Genomic DNA, 11,935 nt, shown 5'->3' on the forward strand with positions numbered 1-11,935 from the left:
TTAGAATCATAAGTGATTTATCTTTAAAAGATTATATTTGTAACTGAATGCAAAGATTTTTGATGAACTGCAGTTACATAAAAACTACTGGTTTTTATTGGAAGTATTTTGACTGTTATCTGTTTGTTCTCCATCCTTGAGAGAAATAAAACAAGTGTTTCAGCTTTCATTTTATCGGATAGATGGCACCATGTAGCATATTTCCCATGCTAGTTTGAATTACAGCTGTTTATCTTGCAGCTTTCTTTAAGATTAATTAAATGCAAATGTAACTGTGAATCATGGGAATACCTGCCAGACCCCTTATTAATACCTTCACTTAAAAACCCTGTGCCAGAGAGTTATTAATTTGCAAAAAGAAAAGTGCTTTGCCTACAAACAATTCGTAGATGGCTGCCCAATTAGTCCAGTAGCACTCTGATCCTCCTTTCAGGCCCTGTGGCCCTTTGAGGACACAATAAGGCTCCAATGATAACCTGGCAACCTAGGTAGAAACCCAGCCAAGTGTGAGCGTTTGAAGCTGCAGTTTGGCTGCCATCATGTCGGCAAAAAGAAAGAATTCAGGCACCATGTCATCCAGTACAAAGGATAAAAACAGATTCAACCGGAAATTCAATGTGGCACCACATATGGGATACATGAGTGCGGTTATACAACAGGCCACATATTTTTTTTGAACAGTCTCCTGCATGTGATGCCGAGGACATGTGTAACCATCATAACGTCTCTAGGAATCTGTATTTAATTTGAGTTGGGGTGGTGGCAGGGATTGGAGATCTGAAGCCGCCACAGGTTTGTGGCAGATGGCTCTGTGTCAGCTATGACAAGCAGCCAGGCTCAGCTTCCTCTGCAGATTTTCTTTTCTCTCTGATCAGGTAAATATGGGCACACTCTGGAAAGTTCTACAGATTCTGCCTTAGGCTGCAAGTTTGTGACTTAGCCCCATCTGTCACAAATCTTCCCTAGGTTCTGTTGTGAGCAGAGACCTGAATTTACCACGTAGTGCTGCCCAAGAAAACTGATCCATCTCACCCTATGAGAAAAAGAAAAGGATTCAAATGAAGGAACATGAGCTGCTAAAACACAAAAGAGCTGTCCTTAGTGTAAACAAAACAACATAAATGCTTGATTAATATAGAACTATTTCATTTCTTCAGAGGTAGAGTCTGAAGTAGTGCAGATAGTATAAATACTACTGTAAACCAGGGTCAGAAAATCCTGCCCTCTGATTGGATCAAAGTATTAGACTCCCAATCTTAGGATGGAACAATTTTGTAAACAAGTGCTGTTTGCTGCAAACACCTCGCCTGATATCAGCACGTTGCTGCGCCTATGAGGCTTCATGTCTGACCGAGAACTTTTTAAATCGGAACAAAACCAGAAGATGCTTAAGTGATGATTTCATTTCCTCTCCCCAGAAACAAACTTCATTTTTAAAGGGACAGTCACAGGTGAAGCATCACTCTACCAAAAGTAGGAACTGTGCAGTTTGTTTTAAGAATGGTGCAATCATGAGTTTTAGCACAACTTGATTTACAAATATGCTTATTTTTAACGTTCACTTTCTATTAAATGATGTAAACAGCAGGGGCCGGAAAGTCCAGAAGACTAAGAAAGGGATATGATGCCTGCTCTTCACCTAAGCCACTGGTTCAAATCTGATCCAGGTCAGTAGTGACTCAGTTACTGATTTTTTTTTTTAATGATCTACAGGAAATTATTTGGCAGTCTCAGTTTATTTGCTATTAGACAAGTATTCATGCCAACAAACAACTGTAAGTGTGGTTGGCAGTCTCAGCAGAGGTGCTGCCAAGGACTGAATGGGCAGGAAGACCAGACTCTCTCTCCCACCTTTAGACAGGGCAGACCATTGCAGGGGCATTATATGGAAGTTTATTGTGTGTTGTGTTACTATCAGTTCTGTGGATGGAAGACTTCAGTCTCCAGTATTTTTAATCTATCATTTTTCACATGCACTAAACTCAATTTAAATATTAAATATTTTTTGAAGTAAAATTGGCAGGACTGAGTAGCAGTAATGTGGATACTAGTCCTGATTTGACCAGACTAGTCCTGATTTTTTGGCCTTTATTTAATAACAACCTCCTGTAGGATACAAATAAATTATAATGTCCTTCTCCATTGTGTGTACATCAGTGGAAGTGTGTTTGGGTTTTATGGTGTTCTGATAAGCCATTACCATTACACAACTGAATATTTGTGTGGTTTTTGTTTGTTTGTATAAAACTGCAAAGGCTCTCACTGGTTGTTATTCAAAGGAGTGGAATATGAGTCAACCAAAAGTTCCTAAACCACCAATGGCTGAGTTGGGGGGGGGGGGAGAGGGCAGGAAGAATTGGTACACTTCCAAGCTCCACCCACAAAACAAGCTCCTCCCACTGGAGGCATGAAAACAAGATTTCACTAGCAGAAGAGTAATTTTCCATAACACAATGGACTCCCTTCTTTCTTGCATGATTTTATCAACAATGAAATAATTAACATTGCCACTTAAACTATCATCATTAGACTTCAGAGTTAACATTTCATTCAAATTAAGAGTGCCATTTCACCCTATTCTCAGAGCTATTACTTCAGGATATCTGCAGATTCAGGTAGACAGCGCTGCATCAGTTTTTTTCTCCATTAACATTTTTAAGATTATCTTTGCAACCATAAGAACTAAAGTTTATTTAATAGGAAAGCTGACATTGGGAGCACAATATGCCAACATTCAAGAAAACAGCAGTTCACTAAACCACTTTGAACTGGCTCAGTTCAAACCCTGTAAACCACCTTGTCCTCTTTTTTAAAGTAACAATTAGGTTGAGAAGAATCTAAGAGGACAAACTTGACCAATGCAGTAATTACCTTTGGAACTCAACATTCAAATACACCAAATGCTTTTGGAAACAAGTGTTCAAATACTGGGTCTGTGACTTGGCTGCTTTTTGAGGCATGAGGCTAACTGCCTTTAGCCATCTGAGAAGTACACCAGACATCTTCCATTGTACAAACCAGCATGGCTTGTAATTCTTTGCTCATTAATTTTAACATTTCCTTCTTTTCTCCATGTTTTAACAATCAATTTTAGGGTGCAGGCTGATGCATCGTCTGTTCCCTGCTATTGTTATAATATAAAATACTTTTAAATCAGAATAACAATATCACAGATAATAAATAAAACCACCTGGAATAAAAAAATAGCCTGTCTATCCTACACAATCCAAATGACATGACTTTGTGTGAATCACCTTTCCTTGCTTGTTTGTATATTTCTAACAAGGAACGCAATGGAACATCTAAGTAACTGAGAAACTAAAGACAAATCTTCTCTCACCAATCTATTAGAATTCTTTGAATGTGACATTAAAGTAATGGAAAGGGAGAACCAAGTAGATATAATTTACTTAGTCCTGGTCTAACACTGGGGGGTGTCGGGGGGAAAGATCTAAGTTACGCAACTTCAGCTACATGAATAATGTAGCTGAAGTTGACGTACTTAGATCTACTTACCGCGGCGTCTTCACTGCGGTAAGTCGACTGCTGATGCTTCCCCGTCAACTCTGCCTGCGCCTCTCGCTCCAATGGTTTACCAGAGTCGATGGGAGAGCACTCGGCGGTCGATTTATCGCGTCTTCACTAGACGTGATAAATCGACCCCTGCTGGATCGATCGCTCTGGAGGTAAGTGTAGACATGCCCCTAGACTTTGACAAAGCTGCTCACAAAAAGTTACTGAAGAAACTAAGTAATCATGGGGTCAGAGGCAAAGTGTGGTCATGAATCAAAAAATAGCTATGAGACAGGAGACAAAAGGTCAATTTTTGTCACAGCAAAAGATAGCACCGGGTTTTCTCAAAGTTCCATATTACGTCTGATGTTATTTAACACTTATTATTTCTTATTATTTCTTTATTAATCTTGTGAAGGTGGTGAGTAGGGAGGTAGCAAAATTTGCAGATGACACAAAATTAATTAGAAGACTACGAGGAACTACAGAGGGATTTAACCAGGCTAGGTGAATGGACAACATGATGGTAGATGGTAGAAGTTTAACCTAACTGTCAGGGTGGTTAAACACTGGAATAAATTGCCTAGGGAGGTTGTGGAATCTCCATCTCTGGAGATATTTAAGAGTAGGTTAGATAAATGTCTATCAGGGATGGTCTAGACAGTATTTGGTCCTGCCATGCGGGCAGGGGACTGACTGGACTCGATGACCTCTTGAGGTCCCTTCCAGTCCTAGAATCTATGAAGTTCATTATTGATAAATGCAAAATAGTGCACATGAGATAGAATTATTTGAACTACACATATACCTCACAGGGTTCTAAATTAACTTTATCAGCCCAGGAAAAAGGATGTGGTGAACATTGCAGACTGCTCATTAAAGGCCTCTGAATGTTCAGCTATGGTCAAAAAAACTAACAAGATATTTGGATGCATGAAGAATGGTATGGAAAATAATACAGAACATGTTGTAATGCCATTGTATTAACTGATTACATGGTTTCATCTGGAATACTGTGTGTAGTACTGGTCATCCCATTTCAAAAAGGATTGAAAAGATTGGCATTATTTACCTTAGAAAGGAGACAAATAAGAGTGGACATGATAAAATATATATATATATATATAAATAATGAATGTCAGAGAAGTGAGATTGGAGGCGTTTATTTTCCCTGTCTCACAACACAAAAACAAGGGGACATTCACTAAAATTGAAAGGTGGGAAAATTCAAAACTAATAAAAGGAAATACTTTTTCACTCAACATATCCTTATACTGTGGAACTCATCGCCATAAGATGTAGCAAGATTCTAAGAGTGATTGGATGTTTATTCAGATAACAGTAATATCCAGAATTATAATAGTAAATTAGAGTTTTGGGAAGGGACATAAAACCTCATGTTCCAGGGTTTAAGCAAATCTCTAACTATTAGAGATTAGTATGACACCTTGGGTGGGAATGTCACGTGTAGATTATTCCACATCTGCCTATGGTGGGGTTCTTAGACTTTCTCAGGCATCCAGTGCTGGATGCTTTGAAGACAGGATACTGGACTAGATGGACCATAGATCTGATCCAATATTGCAGTTCCTATGTTCATAACAGGACAGTTTCTTCTTCGCCTTTATGTGGGTGAGCAACTTATTTTTTCGTGGGGGAGGGGAGGAGTGATTAAGGAATAAAGCTTTCCCATGCTCTTGCATGACCTGTATAAGAGCTGCATAGACTGCAAGTCTCTGCTTTCCAGTGCTACTCTTCTGGGGGTGAATGACACCCCAAAAAGAGCAAGAACAGCCCACACCATGTTCATAGCAATGAAATTAGCCAGTTGTGCACTGGAGAGGGCAGGTATATGTTGCACTCCGTGCAGGTGTGTGACTGGTTTTTGTGCACCAAGGTTTTTGTGCACCTCCTGGCACTCCCTCTAAGCCCGCTCAGCCTGCAACACCTAGCTATGCCTAATTAGGAGAGCTGGTTGGGAAATGGTTTTTGAGATTTCAACAATTTTTTCTGCCTTAAATTGGGACAAAGAAAAAAACCTCAGAAATTTTCATGGAACTGAAATCGTGAAATATTTCATTCTAGAAACAATATATGCTCATAAGGAGCTCTGGCTGTCTACCTGGCAGGCTGCAGAACAGGTAGGGACCCTGGAAGCCCTGGCAGCTGCTGAAACTGATATGATTCTTGTCAGTTTAACTGCTGCCCATTACAGTGTTAAAACTGAACAGACTCTTGGTGTCAAGTGAACAAGAGACTGACCAGTGTCGCCACTGGGCAGCAGTAAAACTGACAAGAATCATGTCATGCCAGTTTCTAGTCGTCAGCTTCCAGGGCTTGCAGAGGTGCCAGCTCCATATCAGCCAGGCTAGCGGGCTGCCAGAGCGGATGGGCCTGGAAGCCAGGAAGCCCTGTGTTCTTGGTAGCCTGCATGGGAGGTTGAAAGGGAACTGGGAGCCTGGAAACCCTGAAAGTGCAAGCTCGCAAGCTTTCAGGTTCTGTGGTCCATCAGAAATTTGTCAAAATCAAACCATTGCCAAAAACCAGTTCATTTTCGATTAATTGGCAAATCCTGACTAAAAATGATTAATCAGATTTTTTTCTGATTAGTTCTACAAAATAGCATGATTGGGCCATCAGACTGTAAATTACTCAGGGCAGGGGAAGGAGGCCTGACTGGGATCTTACTTACTTAAACTGGTTTCACACCAGTGTAATGCCACTGACTTCAGTGGAGGTACTCCTGAGTTAAACTGGTGTAAATGAGATAAAAATCAGGTAATGTGTCTTTTCATATGCATGTAATGTACTCTTGTGGTGTTACAGAAATAATAATAGTAATATCAGAAAATGGGCCAAATTCTGCTCTCAGTGAAACTGATATATGAATGAATTTGCCTGTATGAGCTGAAGTTGATAGAAAGCCTAGCTGGGCTCATTAAGCTGGCATTGGGAGCTGATGCACCATTGTTATTTGTTTAGTTCTGACTGTGAGTGTACTGGCTTAGAATACACAAAAACAAAGACCAACTTTTAGCTAAATAAAACTAGAGCAGAGCAAATAATTGATCCATTATTTTTTGACACAACTATCCCCTCTTCATCTGTTAATCAATTGTGGGATGGAGCATTCAAGTTAAAATGAGCTTTCAGTGCCATTAAAGTATAAAGGGTAAACAGTGTGTACCATGAAAAGTCCTTATTAGGTACTTACGATACTTATGTATGTTTTAAAAATACTATAAATATGTATTTATGTAATGTACAGTTCACTGTTACAGTCTATTGTGTTAGCTTGTTCACTTTCATGGTATTAGAGGGGAGATTGCTTGTTTGAACTTCCATTAACACAAATAGTGACACTCCAGGCCTTGTGTTCTGGTAGATATCAGCTTTACTTGGGCATTCAGAGGTACTTGGCTTCACTTTATACTTCACAGTGCACCCAAGACTTATTCACAACACAGCCTTTGGTGTCCTAAATTTTTTAAGTTGATTGCCTTTTTTGTAACAAGTATCATTCTATCTTCCTTTGCCTCTAACTTTAGAAGTTGGCACAACCATTGCATATAATCGACAGAATAATGCAGTAATGTATTTGACTACTTTCGATACTCTTAATAAATACAGTGGCAACAAAAATAAGCAGAAAATGTAAGCAAAGGCTTATTTTTATTTCAAGACTTATGAGACAATGTCTAAAATGTAAAGGAAAAATATTCTTTTTGCTTTTATAGAGTTTTTATGTCTCTTTGTAGGAACAGACAGCTGTATTTTGAACTTCTAGTAATGGAGCATGCCAGAAAAGGTTATGAAAGAAGAAAAAAGGAGCAAGTTGCCATATCAGATCTCTTTTCTCTCTTTCCCTGTATCTCTACTGTACATACTGTATATGGACTCCTAAATGTAAAGCAACTAATATCTGTGAATAAGCTTGTGTATGCCCCAGATGAGTTCACCGCTGAGGTATTGTTTACTGCTAGTTTCAACTGTCTGAAGAAGTATTTCATTTACAACACATTTCTAAGTGGATATTCTTTCAGAACCTTTTAATGGTAGTTTATTTGCAAAATAAACAATTCTTGTATATTTGGGTCTATGTGTATTCACATTCTCAGAGCCTGATCCAAAGCCCATTAAAGTCAAAGGGAATCTTTTTACTGACTGTCACGGGCTTTGAATCAAGCTCTGGTTTTGTAATTCTAAAATGATTTTTTTCCCAGTCCTTCCAGTGCTACTTGTTTCAAAAACTACTACAAATGCTTAAAACTTGCAAATACTCAGTTGCAGGGTTAATAATGTGCAACTTGAAGTGATGTGATAAACTGCTCCATTTCTGTGGTGGCACTTTACTTGAAACTCATTCACCAAGGAGTGTTTTTTTTTCAAAAGGAGGCACTGGACGCAAATGAAGCATTTTGCTTATGGGGCTGTGTACACATTCCTCTCTGCACCATACTTTGATATCATACCCTTCTAGTATCAATGTTTGTTCTGCCACTATGTCCATTTTCAGCATCCTAGCATTCCCTTTATGCAGGAGCTAGGGATCCATATGCATAAGGTAGATCCATGTGAAAGAAAACTGCTAACTGAACGCAAAAAATTGGGAAATGTCAAGGTAAACATTTAAGAACTGTTTCCCTTTGAAGTCTCCATGTATAGTACTGACTCAAGAAGTAATGCTGAATACTGGAAGTGTTCAGTCAGCATTTTAAACTATTATGAGCTACCTTCTGAACCATTGCCAAGTTAATAGACAATGAAAGATAATGAGCTTGAAATTGGGTGTTAAATTGCATTTTTGGTTCTCTCCTTTTTTACTTGAAGTTTAACTGTTTCCTGCAGAAACAACATCTTCTTTTGATGTATCATTATGTAAATGACTATTTTTAGGTCACAAAATAAGTCAAACGTACATTCAGGACTAAATTATACCTCCTTCTGCATGGGTGTGCTAAAGGAGGGGAGGGGGCAGGTGATGCATGCATTGAGAAGCCAAGCATTTTCTGGTTCACAGTGCAAGGAGCATGGGGATAGGGGGATGAGTGCTGCTGGTAGTATTAGTGGCCCAGGTTAGGAGAGGTTTACTTGGCAGGTCCACTACCCGCATGCTGGGGTGGCTACACAGAAAAAGAGAGCACTTGCTAATCCTGTTGAACAGGTATCACAAGGGGCACCTCTATCCATGCTCCTCCAGACCTCTAAAGATGTTGGGGAAACTTTTAAAAGTGCTTATGTGATTTAAGAGTCTAAGTCCCATTGACTTTCAACAGGTCTCAGGCTCCTAAGTGACCTAGATGTTTTTTAAAATGCTACTTGTTATGCCTTTATCACGCTCAGGAAATGTGCCTTGCGCCGGTCCCCAGGGCACCTGAGGCTTGTAAGAGCCCTAATTTAGCACTCAGTGTTGTAAATGTTCACATTAGCACATGTAAAAATAATAGCTATGTTATCAAAACATCACCATGTGATAATAGGTTATTAGTGAAATAATGTAAAAATCAGTACATGTTCTACAAACACATAAATAAAAAAAAGTTTAATTACTACCATGGTGTACAAATGCATCTTAAAAATCTGAAAGCAAGTTTAGCATAGACTAATGGATCAGAATTTTATTGGTCATTCCAACAATTGAAACTTTTATTTCTTTAAAGAAATCATTGCAAAGAATAATGGTGGGATAAATATTAGTAAATGATGCTTTCAGTAAACTTTCTTCTAAATTCTTCATATAAGAAATTATAAGCACATTAAGAGTTAACTTTTACTTCGTTTAAACTTTTAATACAAAGAGTTAAATATTCACAATAATTGCCAAAATAGTTCCAAAAGGGGCAAAAAGAACTTACCTGATGTCATTCACCTCGACTTCTTGAGGACTGCAGATTAAATTATGATAGGAAGGTAGGTTTATCCTCATTAGTATAATTGTAGGATCTTTCTTTTACTTTCCTTTTAAACTAATGAGTTACATTAATCCAGGTTCATTTTTATAAGCCTCTTGGGTCCAAATGTAAAGGACAGTCATTTTAGAAAACAATAAATTTTAAAAAAAGCATGTAGCATGCATTAAGTGTATGTATTTCATAAGACCTAGGTTAATACAACTGGCATCTAGTTTAATTAATCCTTGTTAGTGTAATAACTAATATCCCTCCCTAGCATGTTTCCTTTAAACATTAGTATGTTAATTAAATGTTGTTGTTTTTTTAAGTTTTTTTCTTTGTACTTCAATATGGCATTATATCTTGTAAAACTATTCTGAACAACTACCTTATAGAGATGTTTCCTTACAATATCTGGTCTCTTGCAGAAATTTTGAAGCCTTTTTAAAAGCTGTTCAGGTGTAGAATACAGATATTCAGCTGCAGGAAAAACAGATACATTTTTAATGAAACAAAAACCTCAAAGCACACACTCCATATTAGTCACTTTACTAATTAAAAATGCATATTGCTCTGTGCCGCCTCGTGTTTTACATTATTTAAGCATGATTTTATAAGGTTACCTCAGCTCACAAGGATGTTTAATGCTAAATAAGACTGTGTAGTTGTGCTGTTTAGACATCTCCTTTGGGTGATTAAAATACATTATTCTAATGTAACACAATGCATATGTGATACATTTAGTGATGAGATTTTTCAAAGAACTGGTACTATATTAGTGTGTATCCTGTACCACAGTTGCATATTATTAAGTATTAAATGTTTAAATAATTTGGTGTGATTTTCAGGCCTCTATTTTTCTCTCTGTATATCATTAACAAAATCTGCAAGCCATTGCAGCAGCACTGACCTTTTTATAAAAATGTATCATTATGGGTTGTGTATGCTAACAATGAAGAATGCTATTTCAAAACTTGCTTTTGTGTTATCTTGAAAGAACAGATGGTAAATATAAACTTAGTCTAATGTATTAAAACACATAACATTTTCCTTAACACTAACATGTTGGCTTGCCAAATAAACAATTGCTTTTGCTCAAGTTTATTCTCAAACTTTACATGAATCATGTATTACATTTCAACAAAAAGGATGTACATTAAAGCAGCTACCTGGAAATATTTCTGGATACACCAAAGCGTTAGGACATAGTGGATAACAACCACAATATACAGCTTCTATCCTAAAGATTAAAAATAATAAACAAATACATTAAAAATACATCAGTGAGCCAAAAAACATCTTTTGGTCCAACAGCATTGAAGTTGACTGCATAAAGCAGAAGTAAATCATTTTCCCTGTTCAGCAGTATAATCCTTCTAACTGCCAAAGTTGCTCTTTTTAAAGATAATTTTATTGATCATATGAATTACATAGAACAGAACAGCGAGCATATGTTTTGTTCGCTGAATAAATCAAAGCGCGGCTCTGCATTTTTTTGTTTTTTAAATACTGTTTAACACATTTTATAATCAGCAGACAGACACATGTAACAACATGGTGAAGTATGGACAGCTTTTCTTAATAATGCTGCAGAAAAACAAGGATATTCATGCAATAACAATTACCTGGCATAAAGTGTTTTGTTCTTAAACTATAGGAATTCAAACGTTACACTTAAACATTGTCTAAGAAAAGTGCCAAGATGTTGGGACATCTTCGTTTTATACACATGCTTCAGATCATGTGATTCAGGACACAAAATTTGTATTTTATAAATAAATACTGTCAAGAACCTTTTGCCAAAGCATTTAGTGGTTTATACTGTTGTTTTCTTGAGGAATAATTTACATAACCTTCCATAATATCAAACCTAAATATTTTATAATTGCAAAAGAATGTCAGAAAGTTATCAAATAGCAAATCTAAAGAGAAATTATCATGTTTATATTTGCATTTTGATAACTGAACAGGTTAAAGTACTGAGTATTTAACTTATTCCTTCTGCACAATGACCACTGATCTGACATATAATAAACTTTGAAGATACAACTGTAATTTCTGTTGGCCAGAAATTACACAGTGAAATTCAAAGCACTTTTAAAAATATGTTTATGTTATGAAAGTCTTTGAATATATCCAACATGCTGACCAAAGAAGGACTTTATTTTTAACTTCAGCTTATTTCCTCGTCTTGTCAACAATCACTTTTTCAAATTTATAATGACAAAACACATGCATTTTAATGTATTTCTGCGCATTTTGTTTTTATTTTATTACATTCGCCTAACCTGGTTCAGAAATAATTGTTTCCTTTTGTCCTGCTAAGTTTTGGGGGGAAAAGAAAGAAAGTTTTGTTTTAAATCTGTCCTTAGCCTTAGAAGGACCAAGATACACATTTCCTCTCAAATACTTAGCAAGGTATTAATAGCTAATTTTGTCATAATAAACTTTAAACAATTGTAATTTCATGCTTTTTTTAAACAACATGCATTTCAAATTGCATTTTAAACATTAACAAAAATTTCAAAGTG

General features: G+C 36.9%; 1 protein-coding gene across 1 annotated transcript in view; it reads right to left on the reverse strand.

Annotated features, from left to right (window-relative positions):
- Positions 1-949: 949 nt before the first annotated feature.
- Positions 950-11,935, reverse strand: part of GTDC1 (glycosyltransferase like domain containing 1) — a 266,125-nt gene continuing 255,139 nt past the window's right edge. Inside the window, exons 10-12 of the mRNA XM_065413468.1 lie at positions 10,574-10,644; positions 9,793-9,884; positions 950-1,033 (exon numbers count right to left, since the gene is read on the reverse strand). Coding sequence (XP_065269540.1) covers positions 950-1,033; positions 9,793-9,884; positions 10,574-10,644 — 247 coding nt within the window. The remainder of the gene's footprint in view (positions 1,034-9,792; positions 9,885-10,573; positions 10,645-11,935) is intronic.

This window comes from Emys orbicularis, chromosome 11, assembly GCF_028017835.1.
Source record: "Emys orbicularis isolate rEmyOrb1 chromosome 11, rEmyOrb1.hap1, whole genome shotgun sequence".
Classification (NCBI taxonomy): Eukaryota; Metazoa; Chordata; order Testudines; family Emydidae; genus Emys; species Emys orbicularis.